This window comes from Lethenteron reissneri, chromosome 22 (genome assembly GCF_015708825.2).
Source record: "Lethenteron reissneri isolate LAM-NWPU_2019-01 chromosome 22, ASM1570882v1, whole genome shotgun sequence".
Lineage (NCBI taxonomy): Eukaryota > Metazoa > Chordata > Hyperoartia > Petromyzontiformes > Petromyzontidae > Lethenteron > Lethenteron reissneri.
Genome location: NC_083800.1, coordinates 7,735,014 through 7,761,273, shown reverse-complemented (window position 1 = coordinate 7,761,273; position 26,260 = coordinate 7,735,014). Strand labels below are relative to the sequence as shown.

Genomic DNA, 26,260 nt, shown 5'->3' with positions numbered 1-26,260 from the left:
TTACAAAAGCAATAAACAATTTCAATGTATTAAATTCTATTTAAATGGTTGTATTTGCGAGCCAGCGACTTGCCAAGTACATGAAATATATTGGCTGATTCGACATATATTATGTTCGTGAAATATATTTACATTTGTAGACTTGTTTTCTGACTTTTAAATTGCTTTCATTCTACATTCAAATTATTGTCCAATCTGTTTCTAGCAAACAACTTAATCAGCACTCATCGAAAACAATGATATTGCTGCTCAGGTTTATATTCGGGTGAATACAATTATGCAAATTGAGACAACACTGTCAAACATTTCGGCGCTGGCATTCAAATCCCAAATTTCAGAGAACGATAATACAGTCCTCTGCGCTACTTTCTCATAAATAAAATATGTCCTGTGACTCCAAACCCCCAATGTGGGAATACATTGATTGAGACTTCTCCAAGCATCCGTTCCCTGCCCCCTAACCCTCTCTTCTGACAAACAGTATGCCTGTGAAAGCATAAGTGAGGGTTATAATGAGCATATTTGCATTTCCAAGGCTTTTCACACTGCCAGAGGCTCGGAGTCAGTTTAAAAAGCGTTAATTAAGCGTGATGTGATGGTTTGACAGTTAGGTCCCTGATGCATCATATTCTGCATTGTTTTGTGTCCAAGGCTGTTGCCTATAATAGCCTCGGCCTGGGTTTGCTAGCCGGGAAATCTTATGGCTGATGCGAGTCATCTCTCAGAGGCGAGGGTCTCTCCTCGCTTGGTCTTTCATCTCAGATTGATGAGAGGTCCCCCCCGGGCAAAGGAGGCCCAGGTGTGATTTCTTCCGTGTGGCACAGTCTCGCACGTTTGGCCACTTGCAGTCATAACATCGTTACGGCGCGTTGCTCCGCTCTGGGCCTCGTCAGCGCCACCACGGTGAAAGCTGGCCGGCGAAAGTACGTCGCGCCGGAAGGAAACCGCCGGCCGTTGGCAGGAAGCTCGTCGGCCGTGCGAATGACATGTGTTTTTTAAGCGCGACTGCAATGACGACGATGACAACAACAGCGGCGCGAAACGGCTGACCGCGCATGAACTGAATCTCACGCGTGGGGGAAAACAGCAATGCGGGCGCTAGTTTTTGTAAACGCAGCGTGTCCGTCGTGCAGCGCAAGTGCCGCTTATTTAACGCGTCGAATGCAAACGTTTGTAAGCTTTCCAGATTTTGGAAGCGGCGGCGACGACGAAGATTTTTTGTTGTTGTTTGTGCAAATTAATGCGCTTATATCAGCGCTAGAACAACGTACATATATCCGGGAATATTTTACATTCAAAGCTAGGCATTAACAAAAAAAACTGTTTTGCTTGTGAGAATCTGTTATTTTCAACCGGCATATGTTGTGTGTACAGTAAGTAGTTGACGTGACCCATTTAGCGACTAGAGGTATTACCATTCACCACAGTGCTAAATAACGTTTAATCTTGAATCGAATTTGCGCGTGGGTTTTTGTGACTCGTTAACAGCTTAATAAAGGGCACTTTATAAAATCCTTCTTGCTATCAAACTAAATGAGTAGATTTGTTTTTTATACCTATATGATTGTCAATCAGTCGAAGCCAATTGACTGAACAATATTTAATTGTTATCTCTGAATAGGGAGCAAGAGGTGATTGGTTGATTATTCAGAATGCTCGCTTGGTGCAGTTCTACGCTGGACTGCTGTCAAGCTGCTCCTGTGTCACGTTACCGTGAGGTTCACCAAGCGTTCTTCTCCATTACCGTCGCAAGTTGTGACTGCAACTGGACAAATGAATGGATTCTGAGATTAAATTCTGATCGCTGCCACCTTGGGTGTAAATCTTTTCCAGCGTAATCCGCGAATACGATTGAAATGCTTCCCCCTTTGCCCTGTGAGCCCTCTCGGGTTAGAAAACGACGGCGGTTAAATTAAATGTAGCGTAATCTACGCGGGGTCGGGATCCAGCGCTACATTAAAACTTCCAGACCGCTTAAAAGCACGTGATTTGTAAATGTTTTACTTCGATTATTCGCGAATGATGCCGCGTGATCTTTGTACGTATTAAATATTTGTACGTGTACACACAAACAAATCTGGCAGGATCTGAACAAGGTATCGATCGACAAATTAAAATTACATTAATGTATGCATATACGTCGCTTTTAAGTATTCGATGATAACAATTAATTTTATTTCGTCAAATTAAAATGAATTATTTTATTTTCGAAATTTGTAATCGAACAATCGGAAGTATTGAACGATGAAATGTAATGTACGTTAAAACAACGAAAACAAGCAGATTGAGGGGATGATTCTGGTTTCCGTAGTAATTGGTCTTAGTGAGGCATTTAACGAATTTACCCCCCCCCCCATCCTGCTCCACACATCCCCTCTCACCCCCGGATTAATTAACACAAGAGCCCTAAGTCGATTCACAAATCGATCGTTTTATTGTCATCTTTCGACTGCCTCGTTTGTGTTGTTTCTCATCTTTTTTACTCAGTTTTTTGCGCCTTGGTTAGCCTTAACAACAAAACAAATTAACATTGGCGTATCATTTATACACATCGAGTTTATTTGATTTGTTACAAAGAGGCTCCCGTTTAGCCAGTCGCCCGGATGTTTTGCAAAGGAGATCCGTGGTTGTGCACGAGCACAAAAGCAGCAACAAAAACAAAAGACAAAAACGTAAACATTGCAGAGAATGTGTACAGCAGGGTCCTTGAGGACGATTGCAGAACCAGAATAGATGTTAATTGGTGAATTCTTGCTTCCTTACAACATGCCTCGTGCTTCCGTTAATGCTCCTTTGATCGTCTTTTACACCGAAACCATTTGTATATGTGCATATACATAGAAACGCACAGAGGTAAAAAAAAATTACCATGTAAATGGATATTTTTTTTTATCCCAACGACTTATACAAATGTTATCATATTCTGTTTCACTTTTCATGTTAATATTTACATATGTATATTTAGAAAAACGCTGTTAAAATACTGATGCCAAAGAGTGCACGTTTGCATTCACAGTGCTTGTGCATGGTACATTTACATAACATGTCCACTCATACTAAATCAGGCTTCGGATTAGACTGTTTTGCTGTGTCAAGTAATTTCCTTCGATTTCTTCATTGAACACTTTAATTAAAGACGTCCGCCCTTTAAAAACATCGCTCGTTCAGATGCGTTCTGGGCTAATCGCGTTCTGGCCTAATGTGTATGAATGCACTTGTAGCCCGGGCGAATTTGCGCATGTTATGGCTTAGCAAGCGAGCGCGGCTTCCAGCGATATTCACACAACTTTGGATGGAGCCCATTCACGATCTACCACACAGCCCTGGAAAACAAAACCCCGCTATGGGTAATGAGATTATTTTCAGGATTTTATCCTGGCCTTGTGTTCATAATGAGCTAAAGCTGTCTTAAGGATTACCTAACCCTTGGACTGTACCTCCTGCAGTGGGGCAGTGGGGTTGCCACCTTCAAACGTAATGACACTGTTACTTAAGCTATGGCGTTAAATGCATTTGCATTTCCAAACAGTGTGAAGTAAATAGTATTGCTAGCTAGGAGAGCTGTGCGTCAGTCTTTTTGCCTCCATGCCGGCTGTGTTTTATATATATGTGTATGTATATGCATGTCGATGTGTGTTTACGTCCGGCTCTATGTCAGTCTGTAAAACATTTGTAAAAGTTAAGGAGGAACTTATTTTGCGCACGCAAAGAAATTCCGCCATTATTTGGCGAGATGAACATTTGTCAAGGCCCCCTCGACAAACATTGACTTTCATTCTAGGTGATTGAAACGGTTTTACTTGTTACGTAATTTTTATTTATTAAATATACAACACGAGCTTTTTCACATTTTTCTGGCTAGACATGGATTTTATGATCGAGCACCTATGATGATTTAATTAGCCAAGACGCATGCTGTGTTTACGTTTTAAGACTTTTATGAAATTTTCGAAAGACCATTTTGACCAACGGAAGAGAGAGAGAGAAAAAAACCCACTGCTAAAAAAATATTGAGCTGGAGCAGCTAATGAATCCAGAAAATCAGACTCGGCTGGAAAATCCTGTCAAATGAAAGGTCATAAGGTTGTGTCAGAATGTTAACTGGAGCGCTGAGCCTGAGTTAAGTCTTTCGTGGTACCAGGCTGCTTGCCGTGTAATCGGCGCAATGGCTCAAAACAATTACATCAGTTCACTGAGCAGCACTCTTGGCTTCTCTCTTGTCCGATCCCATTAATAGCTCTCACATGAGACCACAATCTTGGCCAAATCTGGCGCCAAAGGTGACAAAGAACTTGTTCAGATTCCCCGCAGGGCTCGACTGGCAACTTTACGTCGCTTAATGGCAGTTAACCTTACGTTTGTGTTATTATTTTAAATTAATACAAACAATTTCAATCTTGTGAGACTTTTTTTTCTCTAAATAATGCATGTGCCAGACATGGGTACAGTTACGATTGTAACAACCGTGTCTTTCGTAAGGAAATTGCAGTGACGGTGGATTTGTATTTTTGCTTAAGAACGCCACTGGTTGCATGCACAGTATTGTTGAATATCCTTAATTATATTAATAACTTTAGATGCGCTTTGTACCTATTGCCACCAAAGTAATTTGTAAAAAAATTATATATATATCCTATGCCCTGACATTTTTACCTCGCGATTCTGTCTCTCCGTGGGGTTTGTTGTTTGCTGTTGTTGTTTTTTTCTCACTTGCTCGTTTGTCCTAATGACGCACAATCAGCACCGCGCAAATTTGTCACCTGATTCTCGGCTACGGACTAACAGCAATGACGAGTGATATCCCAGCCGGTCCTCGGCAACACCCGCTTCCCCTTCACCACACGATACTCAACAACCCCGGGGAAGTATGGTTAAACAAGTCACCGTGACGATTATACCATCGAGGAGTAAGTAAGTTAGTCTGAAAACTCTACGCACTCTCCCGAGTCCAGTCCGTCGGGAATGCCCACTGATCGTGCGCAAAGAGTAAGCTCTTTGGAACAACAATGCTGTTGTAAGTCTGTTGCGAAAAACTGGCTCAGGCTCAAGGATGGATCCCAAAAGATCTGCCGATAACTGGTTCCAGGGCTTTGGGCTGTAGACCCCAGCACTGGGCTGCGGATTGTAGACGCCCTCGATTGGGGCGGGGGGGGAGTCCATTGAGGCAGGTTATTGCACACTGCTCTAGACATGTTTTCATCCGTCAGTGAATTAACAAAGGGGCGAAAAATGAAGGCGCATTAAGTAAACACAATCGTGGTGTTTTGATTTTTTTTTCTGCAGTCACAATTACTATTTTTTTTGCCTACAGAGAAATTTGACCTGCCCCTGTGAGCACGTGCGAGCGTGCGTTTTTGGAGCGATGCAAACCCAGCCCTTGCTGTAAGCCGTCGTCCCTTGCTATTGGCCACACGGCACCTGCAACATTATTTGTATTAAGGCGAAGGAGGTGACACAGGTGCGTGCCTTGCGGCGAGCTCATACCTCGCAGTCTGAACTTGAAATTGCTTGTAAACAAGGCTTGGTATAAAAATACCAACCCCACCCCCCCTTCCACCGCACGGATATTTGCTGGGTTAAAGAAAGCCTGCTTGTGCCGTCATCGTCGAGCGTTAATGAACTCGGTGGGCAGAGTGCATTAATATTGATATGTGAACAACATTTTGGCAGCCAAATGATGGAGCGTTTCCGGGAGGGCTGCGCGATGAAACCGGTTCGTGTGTAGGTGCTGGGTGGATTTTTATGACATCGCTAGGAAGGTGATTGGTGGCAGTGGTGGATTGGAGAGGTCTCCAACCAGCAGTGGATGCTGCTGCTGATGATAAAACAACATTTTTGCATCGTGATTTCTGTTGTTGTCTGAATGCTCAGCTCAGGGATAGACCACTTGTCGGAACGATTCGCATCTTGACAGAACGACCTGAAGTTCATCGCTCTTGGTAATGAAGGCGTCTCCAAATGTGTGGACGATCGTGCCCCGAAACCTGTCCGTGACAAAAAAAAATGTCAGCGAATTGGAATGTGCGGAATGCGAGCGATGAAATTAACCGCATGGTTGAAAATAAATAACACGTTCTCCGCGAACGTGCAAATGCCATTCTTGTGGGCGAACGCCGGGGCGTTTTGAGAAAAGTTACATTTCTTTTGACGTCCCCATTGTTGGACGAGCTCACGTAAAGGTCACCATTGTTTATAACCCTTTCTCAACCCGGTCGCCCTCTTCCCCGTGCTTAAGCAGACCTGGGACCTTTGTCAAGACAGGTGCGTGCCATCACCCAGCCTGTGTTAGTTGTGTCTGGGCCAGTGATTTTAAGCCCAGCGGGGAATTTTAATTAGTTTATATATTTATTTATTTACCTTCACCCTTTCTTTTTTCCCTCCTTTCAGTGGGGGGGGGGGGGGGGGGGAGGGGGGGGCAAAAGTCGGCATCTTATGACCCTTGGTCGCATGAAGCGGGTCTCCCTGGAATGCTAACATGGGCGCAGAGGCCGTCGGACCCAGCAAGTAATGATTTTGCATGGGATGTGTTTTGGGAAATCCAATACCCAGTGTTTGCAAAGAAATGGGAAAATATTGTGGGCAATCTAGCGGGGCGTGATGGATCGCAAAGCACAACACACGTCGGATGGCACGTCAAACTCTTACGGAAGCGCACGTCCGCGCCGTCGCTCTGCGGAGCAACCGTGCAATTTGAATCCCCCCCCCCCCCTCTCTCTCCGCTCCCCAAAAAAATATAGTGCCTTTTAAACAATGAAAGTGGAAAACGTAATGTCAACGAAGCACATTACAATGAGCATGCCTGCTGAAACGAATGGAAATATTTACGTCGGTGATAGTGGAGTGTCGTTTTCTGTTGCTTCAATCGGTGGTATTTGTCTCGCCACGAAGGCAGCTTGAGTAGCTTTGCAGCGTCAATCACGGTACAGAAAGTATGTTGACGACTCGTCTGCAGAATTCAATTGTTATCCCCTCGTATTTTTACTCCAGAAACACGCCAAGTTTACTCCCACATGTGCAAATACTAAATCATGAATTGACCAAACGTCAGGCAGCAGGGCCCAGCAGTGGCACGTTTGCCACTTATTGGGTCAAATCCGCACTGATTAGCACTGCGGTGTGTATACACCGTCAAATCACGCACCAGCTCCTTCGCATTGGACGTGGAAGATCCCGTGACGCCATTTGCAAGTGTAGGCCATTGCGTGCCATCCACATTTTACCCTCAAATTAATGATTGTCAAATTAATCATTGAGAATACAAATATAGATCATTGCCACCTACTTTGATTATTGCCCCCTAAAATGTTGCAGGACCCTCCTGAAAAAAGGCGCGAGACTCGGCGAGGCTTTCTTGGGTAAACTAAACTATAGAATTTTTTTTTTTTACCAAGTAAGGCCCACTGAGCCATATAGCTCTTTTTCAGAAACGACTTGGCAACAAATGACAGCTCAACGAAGTGGCCTATCATGTGGAAATTTATAATAGCAAAATACTCTCAACTCGTGTTTCTACATGTGGAGGGAAAAACTGGAAGACGTGGAGAAATATCTCTGTGACCACGGAGGAACATGCAAATATTCAACAGGCGTCAGGGTCGAGATCGAACCCACGACCTCCTGTATACCAGGCGAGGTAGTTAACATCTTGTCACCGTGGCGCCCACAAAAACAAACATAATAATTATAGAATGTCTTGAAACTTGGCGGGACTTCACCAAGGAAATAAATAAATACATTGACAAACACCTCTCGCACTATTTATAGACAAAGGGTACAAAAGCCTCAAATGGCATGACTTGAACCAATGCCAATCAATTATAAAAAAAAACAAGAGAAAAGCCCCGAAAGAGAGTAACTGAGAGTAAGTAACCTGCAAAAAAACAAGGAACCTAAAAACAAAAGTAGGAGCGAGCATCACTGCTGTCACCGTGTTTGTTTTAACAACAGCGCATAGTGTGCCGGCGGGCCCACCTCTGCTCGCTCGCGCGCACAGACACGCACGAACACACACGCACGAACACACGCACAAACACGCACGCACTGACGGGAGAGCGAGAGCGGGCGAGTGTTGGGGCCAACGAGCGAGCGAGCGCGGCCAGCGGACAGAGGATGACGCAGCAGCAGCAGCAGCGGGCGGCACGGCAAGCGAAGGAGCGGGCGATCGCACCGCCCAGAGCTCGGCTCATAAATCTCCGAGTGACCTCTCGACAGGCTTTACGACCTGATCCCTCCTAATTGCTGTGTCCGGTATGAATAACATTTGGTTTGGCGGGGGGGGGGGTTGCTGAAGGGAGTGGGTGTTAGGGGTGCGCACGCTGCGTGTGTGTGTGTGCGCGTGTGCGTGCGTGCATGTGCGAGCACTGGCTGTGGGTTGAGAGGCTTTGCGGATGGGGGGTTGGGTGTCCGCGCGTATTGTAGACGGCTTAGCTTCAGAGCTTTCCTCTCTCTCTCTCTCTCCCTTGGGTTGCCCATTGAGCCCAGTCCCATCGGCGGGTGTCCTGGAATACGTGCGCGTTTGGGTTGCATGAATAAGTCGTTTGCCAGGGCGAAGTTGATGTTGCTTGGTGGCACCTTAAAGTCCATTAGGTTGCGTTACGCAGACGTTGGGGAGGGAGCGGTGGCGCAGTGCATCGTGCGCTGCGCTATGAGCCCGGAAACTTGCGTTCAACTCCTGGCAAACATCAACCGACGATTATATTTTTATTGAGTAATAGATTGTCCTTAATAATTAATCGTTGATATAATAATATTTTTTTTGTTTTACTTAATGTTGAACAGTAGCTTTTGCAAATATTGTTGGATTTTTTTTCATGGCTTGTATTACAATTGCATGCTATTGTGGTATGTGTTGGTTGCCCACTTAATTGTATCGGCTCACTATCTTAAAAAAAAACTTGTTTAAGCCTTTCCCAATCCACTGCTGGATGAAGCCCTTCCCACCCTCTTGTCATCTCATGGGGTTTGTTTGACCATGCTTCACCATGCTGGTCAGCATTAGTTGGTGAATGGGGTATCACTCGCCACTGATGTTAGCCGTGGCTTGTAATTGAATTCAGGTTTGCCGAGTTCAGGGTGCAGTGCGCTAACCGCTGCACCACTGTTCCATCCGAGACTCCCTATTCTGGATGTAAACTTTATACACACACACATTTTTCCACTTTACAATATTTATTCAGTAGATTGCATTGTAAAACATTATGGTTAAATAAATGCACCCGCTCTGTGTCTTTTCACATTCAAACTCAAAGTACTTCTGTCACATTTTATTAAGTATATTGAGAAAAAAGATTTGTTAAATAACTACCTAATTATCCAATTAAGCGACTAATTCTTGGAGCAATAAACAACAGCGTGACACTGAGCACATGTGCTGCTTCTAGCCGCCCCACGCCGCTCGCCCGAGTTCTCGTGATGGGTCAGAGCGTGGCCTGGAGAATAATCGGAGCATCTGTGTGGTCTGCTGGGTGGGAAGAAACCCAAAGCAGATACAGCAGGAAAGGCATCCCGCTGTGATATCTCCCCAAGTTAAGTCTGCTGGATTTTGGATAATGGGAGAGGTTGGTTTTTTATCCTCTTCTTGGCCGCCTGGGAAGTGAGATGGCCACAGGAAGCCTGGGAGCGAGGGGGGTGGGTCGGAGGAGGAGGAGGCGCCGATGCCTTCGGGGCGAGATTTCGGAGTCCAGTCTGGCCAGTGATGTGGAGGCGGTTCCGCTAACCGTACCTGCTCCCACCCCCACCCTCCCTCGCCGCCTCTCCCCCTCCCTCCCGGAGGAGACCAGGGTCCCAGGAGGCTTCGGCTTCCACAACCAACCGGGAGCTAATTACTGGGTCATTACACCGAGCAAGGAGCAGAGCTCCCACCTCTCCAAGCCATTGTTTGTGTGAATAAAGCCGTTAAAACCTGTCCCTGCCTTCGCTCCCCATCCGGCTCTGGTAATGGTGTTTTGGAGGGGGTGGAGGGAGGAGGGAAAGAGAGAACCGGGGAGAGGTTGGGGGGGGGGGTGAGATTGGAGCTTTTGGGGATGGTGATGATGATGGTGGTGGTAGAAAAGATGGACTTGTGGGCTGTTGCGTGATTTTTTTTGTTGAGCGAGAGTGTTGGATGTTTTTTGGGGGGGGTGGCTGGGGGGGGATGCCTCTGCCTTGCCAATATTATCCCTGTGCCCATAATCCAGGGCAGCCCTCCACAAACATAGGGTGCATTGTGGAGCCCCGCTGCCCGTCGTACGTCTAAGCCCTTGATGCGAGGGATTGTTGGTGGTAAACGTAGCACGCAAAGTTTGCCATGAACTGGGCAATCATCTGGATTGTGTCTAAATTAAACCTCTTTAGGGATGCGGCCACGATCCCCTTCCTTTGGAGCAGTGGGGCGGGGGTTGGGGGGGCACGTTAGCGAAAACTGAAAATTTGCAAAGCGTTTGAGCCCCCGGTCAGGTTATTTCCCAACGCTCCATGCATCCAGCCTGCAGGCAGTTGGCCGCGTTTTATTGCTGCCTGGGTGTGTGAATTGTGCCGGCTGAAGTTGCCGAATGCATAGGCATATCCTTGCCAAGTAATGCAGGGCAGAGATCTGATGGGTGTCAGAGGCTTTGGAGAACTTTATTCAGATTATTTATTGGCGCTTAATTCCCTTGCGCAAATGACATTCCGCGCGATCGGCTCCGAGCAATGCAATTTTAATCCTTGACAAGCACCGATGATATTTGCCTCGTGTTTTGTGTTGTTAATTAAAGGTGCTTCTGCGGATTCTTGAACACAGCACGCCCTGAGACGCAACGTTGCTTCAGCGTGAGCCAGTGTTCACATCGCAACTCTGAACAACAATTCAACAAAACACACAAAGTATAGGGTATATAGCATTTGTTCATGTAATTGATACAAAAAATATCATGATGTGCATTGCACTGACTCAAAGACGCAAGCTGGTGTCAGCTCATAAATAACGGACCGAGCACACAAGGACTTTGACATTTTCTTTTTACGTCTCTGTGTGCCACACGTACAATTATTGCCGTTTTGCTCGTGCCATTCATCTGGTCGCTGTTTGACAGACGCCACCTCCCATCGCCAGTGGGGAGCCCCGACCTTGCCGCTGTGTGCCGTGCGCGTGGTGTCCTCTTGACTGCCCGGCTCGCCTGCCCCTAGTTTGTAAACAACAAAAATCAATTAAAAACAACCCACGATTGAGCTGTGCCCTGCCAAGGCAGAGTTTGCCCTTGAGCTTGAACTCTGCGTGAACCTGCGACACAATTCGCTGGGAGCCGGGGCGTATCAGAAGTTTTTCCCCCGCCCGCGCCCTCGCTCGTAGGTGCGGTAGTGTTGCACGCACGCGACACTGCATGGGGAGAGAAGAAATCTGGCCTGACTGGTGTGAACCACCCAGCCCGGTCGAGGAAGAGACACGCACACACACACGCACACACACACAAAAAAAAAGTTAAAAATTTGGGTACTTAAAAAAAACTAGTCATGTCACTTTAGGGTTACTGTATCAGAGCCCCAGAATGTGAAGAGACTGTCAGAAGGTACACTTTGGCATGATGCGGAGGCGTAAACTCGATAGCCGTACGTTTCTAAGCGATGCGTTCCACAGCACTCTCTTGTGTCTGCCTCCTCACTGCGTTGGTGATGCTGTGTAACCGCTCGGGTGATGTCGTCGTTGTCGTTAATTTAACTGTGCGGCTCGCGATCGGAAGCTTGCGAGTTGAAGTTGCCGTCAAGAGGGCGGCTCTGTTCTTCTCTGTCCCTTCATAGTTGATCACACGCGTCCTCCTGTGGGAAGTCGAACAACAGCAGTTGTCCGATGGAATACCTCAACCCTCCGTAGAAATGTGGAATTTCCAGCCGCTGGCTTCGCCCAGTGAAATTCAGTTGGAAATATAACCCACGATTATTATTCGCGATCGCAATACTGCATGTACTGTGACACGTTTTTTTAAAGCGGTTGTGTTAATATAGTCGACTTATTTTGCATTGTCACGAAAGTTAAACGGGCGGTTTGGTGCTTCTGCTTTGGCAGTGGTGCACATGCGCTCCACCTCTCTGGGTCTCTCTCGGTGTGCTGTGAAGAAGGGCCATTGCCCGAAACGTCTTTTTAAGGTGGCTGATTTCAACAATTGATATCATTCATCACAGCCACGGTTATTTTAGAACAGACTGAATATCGTTTTACCACCCTTAAACTTAATTTTAAATATGAGGGTGAAAAAATATTCACTGGGCTAAAGGTTGAAGAAATCGGCCTTTGGTCTTTTCAGGCAGAGTACTGAACTTTTATTTAAAAATAAATATCGTCCCGACCTTTCCTGCCCGCCACCGCCGCATGCGCTGCCACCGGTGCCATCTCTTTACCTGTGTGAGCTGGGCGACACTCGACCTCGACTTGATTAATAGTTCGCGGCGCCCGAACACTTCTGCTAATATCACGAGGTGTGCCGTTTCTGTGTATTTTTCTGTTTCTCAGCGTCAGAAGGGATGTGTGGTTTGTGATCGCGGTGGTGGTGACGGTGGTGGTGGTGGCGGTAGTGTTTCACAGACTCGCATTTTATGGCGGGACCTTGTTTGTCCATGCAGCACGGTGTAAATAACCACTGCCAACGCTGACAGCTCTCCGATAAACGCCCGGTGCCACTCGGCCATGTAAATAATGCCCCTTATATTTCATTCTGTGTGTCCCCTGGGCATTTTCTGACAGCATTGGTAATAAATCCCTCGGTTGTATTTGTTTCTTCCTTTGAGCGATCGTTCCCTGTAAATGCATAGCCCTCTGTAATGCGTCTTGTGATAAATCCTTTAAAATACGGTGATCATTTTCCAAATTATTATTATTTAATGAAACATCGCGTTTTCATTATGCTTCTCTCCTGAGAGTATACGCATACTTGGGTGTTAGTAGTTTGCAATTTATGTAGTGTACAAACACTCATCGGCTCAAGATTATTTTCATGGAAATCCTATAAATACAACCGGCTCATTCAGACAAACTAAAAAGTTAAATGAAATTGAAACCGCAACAAAATCACCAAAGAGTATCATTCTACTTCCTTTTGCCAGGATACCCATGGTCCTGTGCCGCGTCATTTAAGTTGCGTTGTATTCATGTGTAGCGCAGTAATCCACAATGTAGTGCGTTATATAATACAACTTGGATTCATTTTCAGATTACTTGACAGCCATGAATGCCCACATGATATAAGCCACTTCCATGAGCGATCATGTGTGGACAGGTCGCCTCTGAGAAGGAGCTCATGGCTCAGTGGGCTTTACCTGCTAAGTAGAGTAGTTTGGTTTTTAGTTGGATTTAAATTGGTATTTACGTAGTAGCATCCAAATGTAACCACTTTTCAAGATGCAGCAAATTACATTTTCGTGAACGATGACTAATAACAGACGTGTAACATGTAAGGTAATAGATAGACTGACGTCTTGGGCATGGCTTGTCTTCGGAGCAGAAGTCAGGCTGAGCAGTGGCGTGCATTTGGGTTATTTATATTATTTTACTGCAATACATTTCCACGTAAAAAGCCACTTTGTTGAGCCAGCGTTTGTGGCCAGGTCGCTTATGAAAAATAAGCGAATAGCTAAACAGGGCTTTATCTGGTAAGATAAAAAGTAGTTTCGTTTTCTTATATTTAGTTTTTTCCCTATACTTTGGCGCTCCTGTTGTGTTCTTTTTCTACGTGTTGTTTTGTTGTGGAAACGTTTTGACCCGGTGCCGCTACTGGACATGAGCGAAAAAGAGCTTTATAGCTCATCGGATTCCTCCCGCAGGACAAATAAACGTTCTGATTCTGACAACTGCACGCAAGCCGCCTCGCCCGCTCGTGTCGTTGTGTGTCCGCTTCGTGTAACCGCCATCGGTGTACTGTCTGTCGTCGTTCAGACATCGCTGGCTAAGCAGAGAAGTCCCTTGAAAACATAACAAAAAACTATACCCACAAGCTGTCTTGTGGTGGGAATATATAATATAAATATATATTATTAAAAAAAAACAGCTCACAAAGGGATGGTAAAGCCATTGCCTGAAATCAGTCAGGAAAATCCAATTGGGACTTTATTATCTTCAAACATGTCCTTCTCCCCTTGGTAAATAAATTTGTCCCAGTGCTTTCAAATGTTCTTTGACTTCATCTGTCTGCAATTCATCTCGCTGAGATTTCTACGAGATCCGTTGAGGCACCTAGGAAGCTTTCATCATCTTTACGGTCTCTGTTCTTTTATTAAAATTATTTTTATTTATTTTAAAGGAATACACGTTTAGTTTTGACATCTTTTAAGCATGCACATATGTGTGGTGTATATAAATGCTGCATGCATTGGTCTATTTCAAAGTGATTGTTCATTAATTGTCAATATAAGCCTCACGCCTCGTGCTGGATGCTTTTATTCCACTGCTTTCAAAGATTTGTGTCCAGTTTCTTGATGACGCAAACACTCTGGGAACCCGGCGACCTCGGTTCGATTCGTGGCCACGTCTCGCGTCGGTGGCGAGTGATATTTATTGGAGCCGATCTTGGGCATCCCTCGACCAAGATCAGCGTAGACAGCTTGGGGCGGAAGCCTCCATTCATCAGTGGTTTTACCAAAGGGCTTACATCATTGTTGGTATAATTTTATGTAAAAATCATACAGCTTACTCCCATATTTGTTTCAGTAGCATTTTTTCACGCAGGTGTGGCCCAGTGTTCTTTTAGTCAGCGACGGAGCATTTGCAGTTGCAAAGCTTCGATCGTGATGCCTAAACAAATCCACCTCAAACTTAATTTGGAGCTTTCGTGACTGCAGGAATTACTCTTTGGCTCTTTTGGTAAAGTCACGTATAAAGAGAAAATAATAAATTAAATACTAGCATACTTGTATGCTAGTAACCAAAGAGCAAATCCACCTTTTCCCCCACAGTCCTCCGCCTCCACCACCGCCGCCCCCTCTCACGTTGTGTGCCAACCCCATGACCAGCCTTGCCTCCCTCCAACCCCTTAAGAAGCTGCTCATCGATAGCTTGACCCTTGTAAAAAAAATTGTCGTGCCGTTGTCCCTGACCCCCCCCCCCCCCCCCCCTGTGCCCCCTACCCCTCCCCCCGCCTTTCCCTCTCTGTGTTCTGCCTCCACAGCTGCTGGACTTGTTCATGGTCTGGGACTGGTCCACGTACCTGGCTGACTACGGGCATCCCAACAACAAGTACCTGCGTGTCAACCCAAACACGGCTCTCATCCTCCTCGAAAAGTAAACCGGCCTCGACTTGAATAAGAGATTACCTCTTGTTTATTTAGACTGGGGGTGGAGGGGGGGGTGAGGGAGAGTCAATGTGAAATTCCGCCTTCACTAAGAAAAGCGTTGGCGGTGCAGTGGGTAGCGCGCACTCGTCTGTGGTATTGCGACAGACGGGTGCTTTGGCTGAGCGGGACCAGAGTTCGGGTTTGAACTTAAAAGCTCGCGATTAGGAGCCCTGTGTCATCCTCCAATCGAGCCGCGTGTACAAACCCGTGACCTGCAACTCCATTAAGAAATGTACAGCTCGGTTTTAAAAAAAATAATAATGTAAAATAATAAAAATTAAACATGATAAAATACAATTTTCACGACGTTTCGGCCACAACGCAAGCAGCCGTCCTCAGGTGAAGAACAGGTCTGAGGACGGCTGATTGCGTTGTGGCCGAAACGTCGTGAGAATTGTATTTTATTATGTTTAATTTGTATTATTTTATTATTTCCCTCTACGTGACTTTACCGAAAGAACCAAGAAGATGAATCCCTGCAGTCACGAAAGCTTTAAATCGAAATTTAATAATAATGTAATCGGTATGCCAGAGGAGATTTTGGTGAGTGAATATCCAAATAGTGGTTGCTGTGTTTTGTCTGCCTTTGATGGGGTGGGGGGGGGAAGACACCTGTGATGCAATTCTATCTTTTTTTACACCATGTAATTTTTTCGAAGGACAATTATGTGAATTGCTAACTTGTGGACGTTATCAGCCAAACATTTTATCTCTCCAGTCTCCCTTTGCTGCTTGCTCTGTTCTAATGCTATCCGTTTCTCCTTTCCAATATTTTTCCTCTTTGCCGAGTCAGAGTTAACAAGGGGTGAGTATGGAACGAATGGAATCGGCAATTATTACGCGCGAGTGACGGATAATTTAAGCATTTTCTCCTAATCGCAACTGTTTCGTTAACAAAAATAATAAAATTATAATTATACTGCTATGTCACAATTTTCATCATCATCATCAACCATGATATATCCACTGCTGGATGATAGTGTCCCCTGCCTTTTAATGCAACGATCTGTCCATCACTCCATCCGCTCTGTGGATGTCCTCTCAAAAGCAAAGATCCCCCGTATAGCCGTATAAGACTGTAGGAGCAAGTGCTGTTAGCGAGCACTTATGAAGATTGGCACGGCACACGAGGGCGTGGGTGGGCTAGCACCACGCCCGGCCACCTTCATCTCCCCAGTGATGTCCTCTTGCCTCTGTTTCCCTTCTTCTGCTGCCACTTATCGTCGGTCTCAACGACCACCAGCCCTTCTAGCGACGTACCCAGCCAGAGGCTCGCCTACTTTTTCTCAACAGTCAATACGACGGCCCTGACTTGTTCTGCTGCTATCTATTCGATGGACATCTGTGAGCTTCATCGCTCATCAGATTCCTCCAGGATAAATCAAGATCCTGATTCTGAATGTGCTTAAAAAGAGCACGCAGCTCATTCAGTAAGTAGTTTTTCACAGCCGCTCGGCATTCAGGTGTGCGGTCGGTCTTCTGCGTTGGCCCTCGCGTGCCGGCCACGCTTCTCGGGAGTGTACGGCTGACTTTGTCTCGCGCTCGTCTTGTTCAGGATGAAAGACCACACCCGCAAGAGCAACATCTTTGCACAGTTCCGGAAGAACGAGCGGGATAAGCAGAAGCTGATCGAGACAGTGGCGAAACAGCTCCGAAGCTTGGCCAATGGGACCGCCCACCACAGCTAGTGCGCGCATGCTGCCGTGCGCGATCGTGCCCGACTCAAACCAACCGACCCGACCCGACCCCCACCGGCTGGACTGGAGCTCTGCGAATCCTTACGGAAAGACTGCAACCTCCAGAGAACTCGACGCTTCCCCCGAAGGATTTTTGTTTGTGTTTTCTTTTTTATATAATGCCTGTGGTGCCGCCCCCGGGTCAGACACCGGGAGAGATGACTCGCGTCGCTCCGCTTTTGCCTCTTAATCGACGGGGAGCGACGCGGAGACTTCCCCGCGGCCCTAAAACCGAGACACGGCCCTCTGCCGCCGCCGACATTCACAGCGAGCGGCTTTGGGATCGCCCTAAATCCTCCGGCGAGCGGAGAGCGAGCGCCACAACTCCCCCTCTACCCCACGCCTCAAGTGCGTAATTCCCCACACGGTCATGCGGCCAAATCTCACGCGAGCAACTCTCACGCCTGCTGGAGAGAGTTAACCTTTTGCCGAGTGCCTGCGCAAGTAACCGTCTATCCGTCCGTCTTCTCCTCCCCTGTCATGGTGGGGTGGGGTGGGGGAGAGATTTTTTAATTTTTACGGCATGACTCTCTATCGGTTTTTTTTTCAAGAAATCATGTTGCCAAGCAGGTTGCTGCTGCTGCTGCTACTGATGCCACCACCGCCACCACTGTGAAGCGGAAGAGACGTCACTTCTGAGCTTCGGGACTCTGTCCTGCTGCGACACGGCTGTGAGCAGCAGGGGTCCTTGGTCGTTTTCAGCTCCCGAGTCGGGAATCACGGACGCTTACTCATTCGTGGAGCGGGGGGGTGGGGGGGATTGGGCGGCGAGCGGGCGGGCGTTTTTTGTTCCTGTTGCTGTCGCCGCTTGGAAATGTTTGCCTAATCGAAAGAAAAAAATGCAAAGTACACCAATGAAATCAGATGATGCGGCTGCAAAGTTCATAGAATGCGGCCCCAAGGCTTGACAATTCGCAAGAGCAGAGTGGAAAAAAAAGTACGCTTTGACTATTGAGGGTGAGTACCAGGTGAAAGAAAACATACCTGGCTTGAAATTGACAAATTCCAGACCCAATATTTACTACAACATAATGACCACTCCATTGTATAAACTTCAAAAGATAAGCACACTCCTCCGGGGGGGGGGGGGGGGGCGGGGGGGTGGGTGGAGGCGAAGGGTTTGGGGGGCAGGGAGACGTTCAGTTCACGGCTTATACGAGAGTGTGGGCCGACCAGAGTGTGCCTGCTTGAAACCGTGCGTTTTGGTCTTCCGCGGATGTCGCTGTCACATTCGTCGTTTTCACCGCGGTGCACGTGCGGCCGTGCTCGCGCCCCACGGATGCGAGAAGGTCCGTCGGTTTTCTGCGCTCGCCAAAAGATGCGTAGCCGCATTCTGCCCCCCCCCCCTTCCCGGTAACGATCGCCCTTCGTGCCCCCCCCCCCCGTGCCCCCCAGCTAACAAACACAGTCGCTCGCAGGCTGTCTCAAATGGAATTTGTTCGGCAATAAAAATAATGAAATCCGCACCGCTCACAACCGCTCGTGGCAGCGCCGCGCGGCCTCGTGGCTTTCGTTTTATTTCATGTAAATAATTATTAAAAATGACTACAGTTTTTTTTTTACTCATTTTGCACAAAGCGTACGCTTCATCCACCAGCTTTTGCGGAGTGGAATTAATGGGGGACAGGTCGCGATTAATTGTGATTTCGTTGAAACTTACACACCGGCATTGGTTACTGGTTTTTTTGCGTGTGTGTAACTAATTACAAATAATAGTACGGAAATAATTCGTAAAATAATAATAATTATTACTACTACAACAATAATGTCTGCTGCAGCCAAAATGTGTAGTATAAGAGTGTTGAGGGTTGCTGAATTGATACAAATGGAGCTCTTTATAAGCGTTTCACGGTCCGCTACGATGAGCAGGGATGTTGCGTGTGTGAAAAAAAACAATCGTACACGGGGGGGGGGGGGGGGGAGTTGTCGATGTGTGGCCTGTACCTGCACTCATTGTGTTTCAGCTCGAATAAACTCAAACGTCGGGGGATAACGTCACGCGTTTTTTCCTTCCTTCCTACGCCGCCTCGTCCAGAGACGCGTGTGCAAATTTGTCCTGGCGTTGTTTCGGGGTGGGGGGGTCCTTTTTAGTTTTAACTTCACCGTGCTGGCGAATGGCCCGGGGGAGGGTTTCGTGTCACGTGGCTACTCCGAATGACTGCGGAAAAGAGAAACACATCTGGCTGTCGCCTGATGAAGCTAGTTGTAATTACTGGCGAAGCGTCGTACTCTGATTGTAAATGTCGTGGCTTGGCTCTCCAACACACCGGTTAGTGCTGTACTAGTATACTACACTATACACTACTATACACTACACTATAAACTACACACTAGTGCTGTACTAATGACGAATTGGCCACGTTCTGTTTACGTGACAACCCTTACTAGTTGGCTGTGTCAGGTGGTGGCGGGTTTAACGACATTTACGCGATCTAACCCAACAAACCTCTGGAAAAAGAAGCTGATATAAATAACAAAGAGCCATTAGCGACAATGCATCATTTGTCCCAATGCATACAGAGTCTACAGTGAACGGAGCATACACACACAATGGGCTCACTGTCCCTGCATTAGCGTTATATTTTAATGCAACACATGCTATATCTCTACTGTCGTGATGCTGTACGGCCCTGTGCCATGTATTACAATGCAACAAGGTTTGGATTTATATCGTGTCGAAATTGGGGTGGAGCGGCGACGCAGTGGTTTGCGCACTACGCTATGAATCCGGCCACCCGAGTTTGTCGGTCGCAGCTAACGATCATCAGTGGCGAGTTACAGCGGAACCGGTCCTGGCCTTTCGATCCCATCGGCAACTCGCACTGACCGCCCGTCGTGGTGAAGTATGTTCGGAACAACCCTCACGACCGACACGACGCGGTGGGTGGGAGGTTTTTATCCAGCAGTGGATGTCCAGAGGCCTGTCAACTGAAACTCTGCTGAGTGTGTGAATGCAACTGACTCTAATCGGCAGCGCATTTCAGGAAGCACTGCGTTACAACAGAAGCCGGCTCGATGCACACACCGTTGCGTTAACGTCTGCTTTGTTCACAGGCGAACTGAATCATCAATGATTGTAATTTAAAGGCATGAGTCCAGGGTCTCCCGAACTCCAGTCATCGCAACCCGCCACCACCACTCCCTCGTATTTCCGCGTTTGCCAATTTACTCCTCACGTTCAAATACAAATTAACTCGTTTCACGCTGCACGCGCCTGATGATTGCTAAACGCGTGGCGCTCCAAACAAGTCACCCTCTCTGCGTCACGCGCATCTCAATCTTCATTTGAATCGCGCAGACAGCGGCAATCGCGTGGAGCGACACGTGGGACGTGTTTCGCCATCTTCTGGCCCCGAGCAGCGCGGGACGAGTTGATTTGTATTCGACAGGGAAGAGTAAGTTGGTAAACGCGCGGATGTCCGTCGCGTGGTGGGTCCCAAGGAGCTGAGTTTGGGAATCCCTGCGCAACGGTGTTTCCTTGGTAGGCACGTTCAAGCTGCACATCCGAACACGTGCTCGTCAACATTGCAACGTGACGTGCCTTACTCATTGGTTCTTTCGGTAAAGTAACGTATGTAGAAATACAATACAATTTAAATGAATCACAAATACAATTTAAATAAATCGCGACGTTTCGAACGCAACACAAGCGCTCATCATCAGGTTATCTTCTTGGTTCTTTCGGTAAAGTCACGTAGAAGGGAAGTAATAAAATAATAAAAATAAAACATACTAAAAGAATATTATGTTTTATTTTTATTATTTTATTACTTCCCTTCTACGTGACTTTACCGAAAGAACCAAGAAGATGAATCCCTGCAGTCACGAAAGCTTTAAATCGAAATATATATTTTATTTTTAGCAGGTAAGGCCCACTGAGCTATATAGCTCTTTTTCAGAAGTGACCTGGCCATCACAAATGATAGATCAACGAAGTGGCTTATCGTGGGGAGATTAATAGCAGCCAAATACTCTGAACGCGTGATGTTGATTCCTAATGTGGACGGGAAAACCGGAGGACCCGGAGAAAAATCCACGCGACCACGGAGAGAATGCGCAAACTCCAAACATACAGGCATCGTCAGGGTCGGGATCTAATCCACGACCTCCTGTATACCAGGCGAGGTCGTTAACATCTCGCCACTGCGGCGCCTACTTTGTACGTTGTAGAAGAAGGTTCATTGCCCGAAACGTCGTCTACTTTGTATCAATGCCAAAAGCAGCAGCAGCACCACCACCATCCACCACAGCGATGTGCTGTGTATATGCCACACACACACGGCGGTCGACCATCCAAGACACAGCACTGCACAGGCTAAACTCCGCTTGGCTTTTCGGGTCTGATGAGCTCAGGGTGCATTCCGGGCGATTTGGTCACTGGCGACACAGTATACAATAGTCGTAACTTACAACAACGGGCCCAAAGTTATTCTTTTCATTCACTGCGGGCGCCATCGGCATGCCACGCACGTGCTCATATTAATGAGTGTAATGGCTGCGCTAATAGAACTATTATGCAAATCAATGCGAGGGCAAGTTGTTTTACGCCGTTTGCTCGGACTGCGTTATATATTAAACATGCCCTGATCGTGTCTGATCGTGTCTTGCGGTGGTGCAACAATGCTGCCATTGAGAGGTCGAATTCCCATGCCAGAGTCGAGGACATTTGAATTTCATTTTTTTGTTTTTGTCCAGCGGTGCAGCGTCTTGCCCCGTGTGTGCGTGGTCCATTTCGGCGTAGCGGTTTCGCGTTGGTCATCAAAAAAATGTTATAACAAAACTTTGTTGACGCTACGAAAATGGGTCGTGCCGAGTTGGGATTCCTGCTCGCAGCCAGCAACATGGTTTGACGAATATCTCGAACAGGTCTTGGGCTTCGCCCTAGGTCGACTCAGCCGTGAATAAGGCTCTGGTCGTGTGCGGTGTGCGTCACCGTCGGCACTTGGGGAGAGACTCCGGACTGCCCGGGCGTGATGCTCACTCACCCTTCCCACGTGGTCGTGCAAGGTTGCTCGCGCAAAGACCTTGGACCCAACAGTCTGTTAAATTCTCTACGCAGGGGATCCGTGTCTTTGTTGTTTAATTTTTTTTTTACGTGAGTTTTAAGTTAACTTACAGATTTAATTTCTCTAAGCTAACATGGCACAGTGAGTCGGTGGGGGGGGGGAGGTGTATATATTTGTTTTTATTTAAAAAATGTGTTCAACTCGCGTTTTGCGATTGTATCCTTGTCTGTAAAACGAGCGCATTGCCACGCACATTGAAGGCATCATGTTCCCGAGCAGAAATGATTCGCTCTCCCGCATGTGTGCTCGTCGTTGTTCGGGCGGCACGCGTGTATCTGCGTACCCGACGTCACCGCGATGAGAACGGTAGTTTTCCTTGAGTGGGACCCTCGCGTTTCGTCTTGTGCAGTGAGCCATATTGACGCGTGCTTTCAGTTAAATTACCTTCAATGTCCATCTTGCACTCGAGTTAAACAGCATAATGCACGGAGGGTAAGCGTGGCGATTCATGGAGTGCACAAACAACTCATTAGCAGCGATGGACCAATGCCGATGGTATAATAATAATGATTCTAGATTTGAAGCTTTTGTGACTGCAAGGATTCATATTTTTAGGTTTTTTCGGTAAAGTCACGTAGGTAAAAAAATTACAATTTGTATTAATTTTAAATTTTTATTAATAATAATGATGTTCACGGGAGTGTTCGTACGTGTATAGAACACACGTGTACGTTTACGGTTGCGAAAGAAGTTCAACATACGTATGGGATATCATCGTTACGCGTTATCGCGAAAACAGTTGATTGTGTATTCTTTCTCCAGATAGGTAAATAAGTACACGTGCTAGTCCGGGAAAGTGTCCACGCCGTTTCCGAAGTTTGCGTTAAACTTTTTGTGCGCGTGATTTTCTTTTTAACAGTTTTCTATTCACTCAACACAGACACACGGCTCATCGTATCTTGCAGTATTCTTAGGATTATTAAGATGCACCTACATTTTAAAATGTTTTTTTTTTAAGTTATGGTGCGTCTTATATTCCGGTAGGGCGTGCCTGCGTGCCCATATTTGTCTAACTTTACGCATGTGAATTATCTTGACTTTACAAACCGCGTCGTACTTTCTGGAGCGTCTCATAATACGGATAATGCGGTAATGCTTGTTGGGTCGCATCGTGCATATAGCCGTTCGCAATAGTAGGACGTTATTTGTTTTTTAAACGCGGTCGTTTATTACTTGGATAGCAAATTACCTTGCCCCACGGTAATCGACACTGCAATGCACGACTCAAACTTGCACTATTTGCAGCGGGAGAGAGAGCGAGTGCGTTGTGTATGCACAGTATGGTATCAATGTAATTAATCCCAACATAATCCGCTGCTTTCAATGCTATTATTACCCCCCACCGCTTGCAACACCAAAAAAACATTCAAATGAAAACAACATCAATCTTAATAAATCGAGCATTCGTATAACAAGTATGAATACACCGAGTGTATAACTGTAGCCTGCACAAATGCGATTTTCCAGTGTGATGTCGTTTTGGGAGGAGGGGAGGGGGGGGGGAGCGGTGGGACAGCAGTTCGCGCACTGAGCGATGAACCGGGCGACCTGAGTTCGAGCCCCAACTTTGGCGAGCTGAGTGACACCAGTCACGCATTATAATCTCAAATCGATCCCTTCTTCGCCAAACCCGCGCAGGCCGGAGTGGTGAGGTATGATTCTAGATTTGAAGCTTTCGTGACTGCAAGGATTCATACTTTTAGTTCTTTCGGTAAAAGTCACGTAGGTAAAAAAATGAAATTAAATTAATAAAATAAAACAATAAAAATCACGACGTTTCGGAGGCAACACAAGTCTCCGTCATCAGGTGGGACCGTCACAGCCAGATTTGATGACGGAGACTTGTGTTGTCTCCGAAACGTCGTGATTTTTATTGTTTTATTTTATTAATTTTAATTTCATTTTTTACCTACGTGACTTTTACCGAAAGAACTAAGAGTATGGTGAGGTATGGTCAAGCAGTGTATTGCAAAAAAGGCTACTATAAAATAATATACCCGTGTGTATTTCTCCGTGTGCTCGCGCGCGTACAAAACCTACACCGCTTAGCGCACCCCGACCGTGCAAATAAGTGGGCTGATAGGCACGTAATTATCAGATGAAGTCTGCCGAACCCGTTTCTCCGATTGAAAGCAAAGTGGAGTCATTAATACACCGGAGTTTTCTGTTGCAGCTGTCGGTGTGCGATGCAAAGTTTGCATCGGGTGCGGGTTGGTGAAAATAGGAGCGCCCCAGCGAACGCCGCGAGCCTATTGTGTGCGATTGCCTGCTCTTAAATGCGTGCGTTCCCGTGCCAAACAAAACTCACTCCAACACGGCAACTGCTCCACTGCGGCAGAAATGAACAACCGCGTTTGTCTGCGTCAATCAGGGTCGGATTAAGATTTTGTAGGCCCTTGGGCTGCAGGTACACTTTGAGGCCCCCAGTAATATTTTCAAAAGGAAAAGAAAGTTAAAGAAAAATAAAAAATAAAATTTTTACAAGTTCTAACAACATACAATTCAGCATTCACAAATTAAATAACTTTTCACTGAATCTCTGGAGGCCCTCCAGCTGACGGGGGCCCCTGGGTTGCAGCCCCCTAGAGCCCCCCACGACTTAATCCGGCCCTGGCGTCAATCAGAGTCCTCTGGCACGGTGGAGCGGTGGCGCAGTGGTTAGCGCACTGCGAGATGAATCCGCGTGAATCCGACCGAGCTCGATTTCCGGCCACGGCTAACAACACAAGTGGCGAACGAGTGACATCTGAACAAATCCTAATTCTCTCTCTCCCCCCGCACTGACCACACCAGATTGGTGAAGTATGGTCAAGCACCCCCCCCCCCCATTTACCCCCCTCCCGTGACCGACGCGACATCCAGCAGTGGCATGACTACATGACACGTATGTTTGCACGTGTGTGGGTGTTAATTGTTGGTTAATTTTAAACGCACCTCGTAACTAATGCGGATTTTAAGCAAGGACTAGAGATGTTTTTATTTTAATTGCAGGCGGAATTTGCAAAGTGCGGGGAAGATGGAGCGCTGAACACTGCGCCATGAACAACTCAGCCGACGTGAATTATATTCGCCGGCCACGGCAAACATCAGTCGCTTGTGATATCTGAACCAGCCCTACAGGAACCATTCCCCCGTCCCCCATCTCTCACTTTCATCAACCCACACTGACCAGCGTGGTGAAGTAAGGTAAACAATCCCCACGAGCGCAACACGGTACGGCGGAAGCCTTCACCCATCCATTCAGCAGTGGATTTCCAAAGATCTGTACGTTTGTTTAACAGGTGGGCTTTCGCGACTAATATCATCCATAATAACAGGTGGACTTCTCCACAAATCTGGCTGTCGCCTGATGAACCTAGTTGGTAATTACTGACGAAACGTCGTACTCAAGATTGCAAATGTTGTGGCTTGGCTCTCCAACACACCGGCGTGCTGTACTAGTATACTACACTATACACTACTATACACTACACTATACACTACTATACACTACACTATAAACTACACACTAGTGCTGTACTAGTGACGAATTGGCCACGTTCTGTTTACGTGACAACCCTTACTAGTTGGCTGTGTCGGGTGGTGGCGGGTTTTAACGACACTTTCATATATTTACGCGATCTAACCCCTCCTAAAAAGCCTCTATTGTCTGTGCGTTTGTTGTAACTTAAGACCGATCTAGGATTACGCGATGCTGCTGCTGCTGCCACTGCTGCCGCTGCTGCTACCACTGCTGCCACTGCTGCCGACACTGCTGCGGGGCTTTCGAGCGCAGGACACCGCCGCGCGCGTTCGGCATGAGCGGTGCCGGCGAGACACCGAGCACGCTGATGAAGATTGATGCTCAAAGTCTTCCAGCCGTTTTGCCTGTCCGTAATTAATGAGAGCCGGGTCAGAGGGTAAACATACCGCTCATTGAGCCACACATCCAAAATCCGGAGGGCCAATACGCGCTGCTCCTTTTGAAGACATCGCTGGCTCGCTCGCTCGCTCCGAGCGCGCCAGCGAGCGTTCATTCATTCGCGTCGATGCAATCCGTGGAACATATTGATCGCGCGATTCGTCGTCATCATGAGCCCATTGGTCGATCCACTGCTGGATGAAGACCGCCCCCTCTCCCCATACCCACTCCCATGCCTCCGCCACGACCCGCCATCGTGCGGTGCAATGATCCGCCTCTAC

General features: G+C 47.0%; 1 protein-coding gene across 1 annotated transcript in view; it reads left to right on the top strand.

Moving 5' to 3' along the window:
* LOC133345589 (exocyst complex component 6B-like) overlaps window positions 1–18,091 on the top strand; it is a 149,707-nt gene extending 131,616 nt beyond the window's left edge. Inside the window, 2 exon segments of the mRNA XM_061556498.1 lie at window positions 15,111–15,223; window positions 16,832–18,091. Of these exon segments, the coding sequence (XP_061412482.1) occupies window positions 15,111–15,223; window positions 16,832–16,964 (246 nt within the window). The 3' untranslated portion in view covers window positions 16,965–18,091.
* Window positions 18,092–26,260: the final 8,169 nt, after the last annotated feature.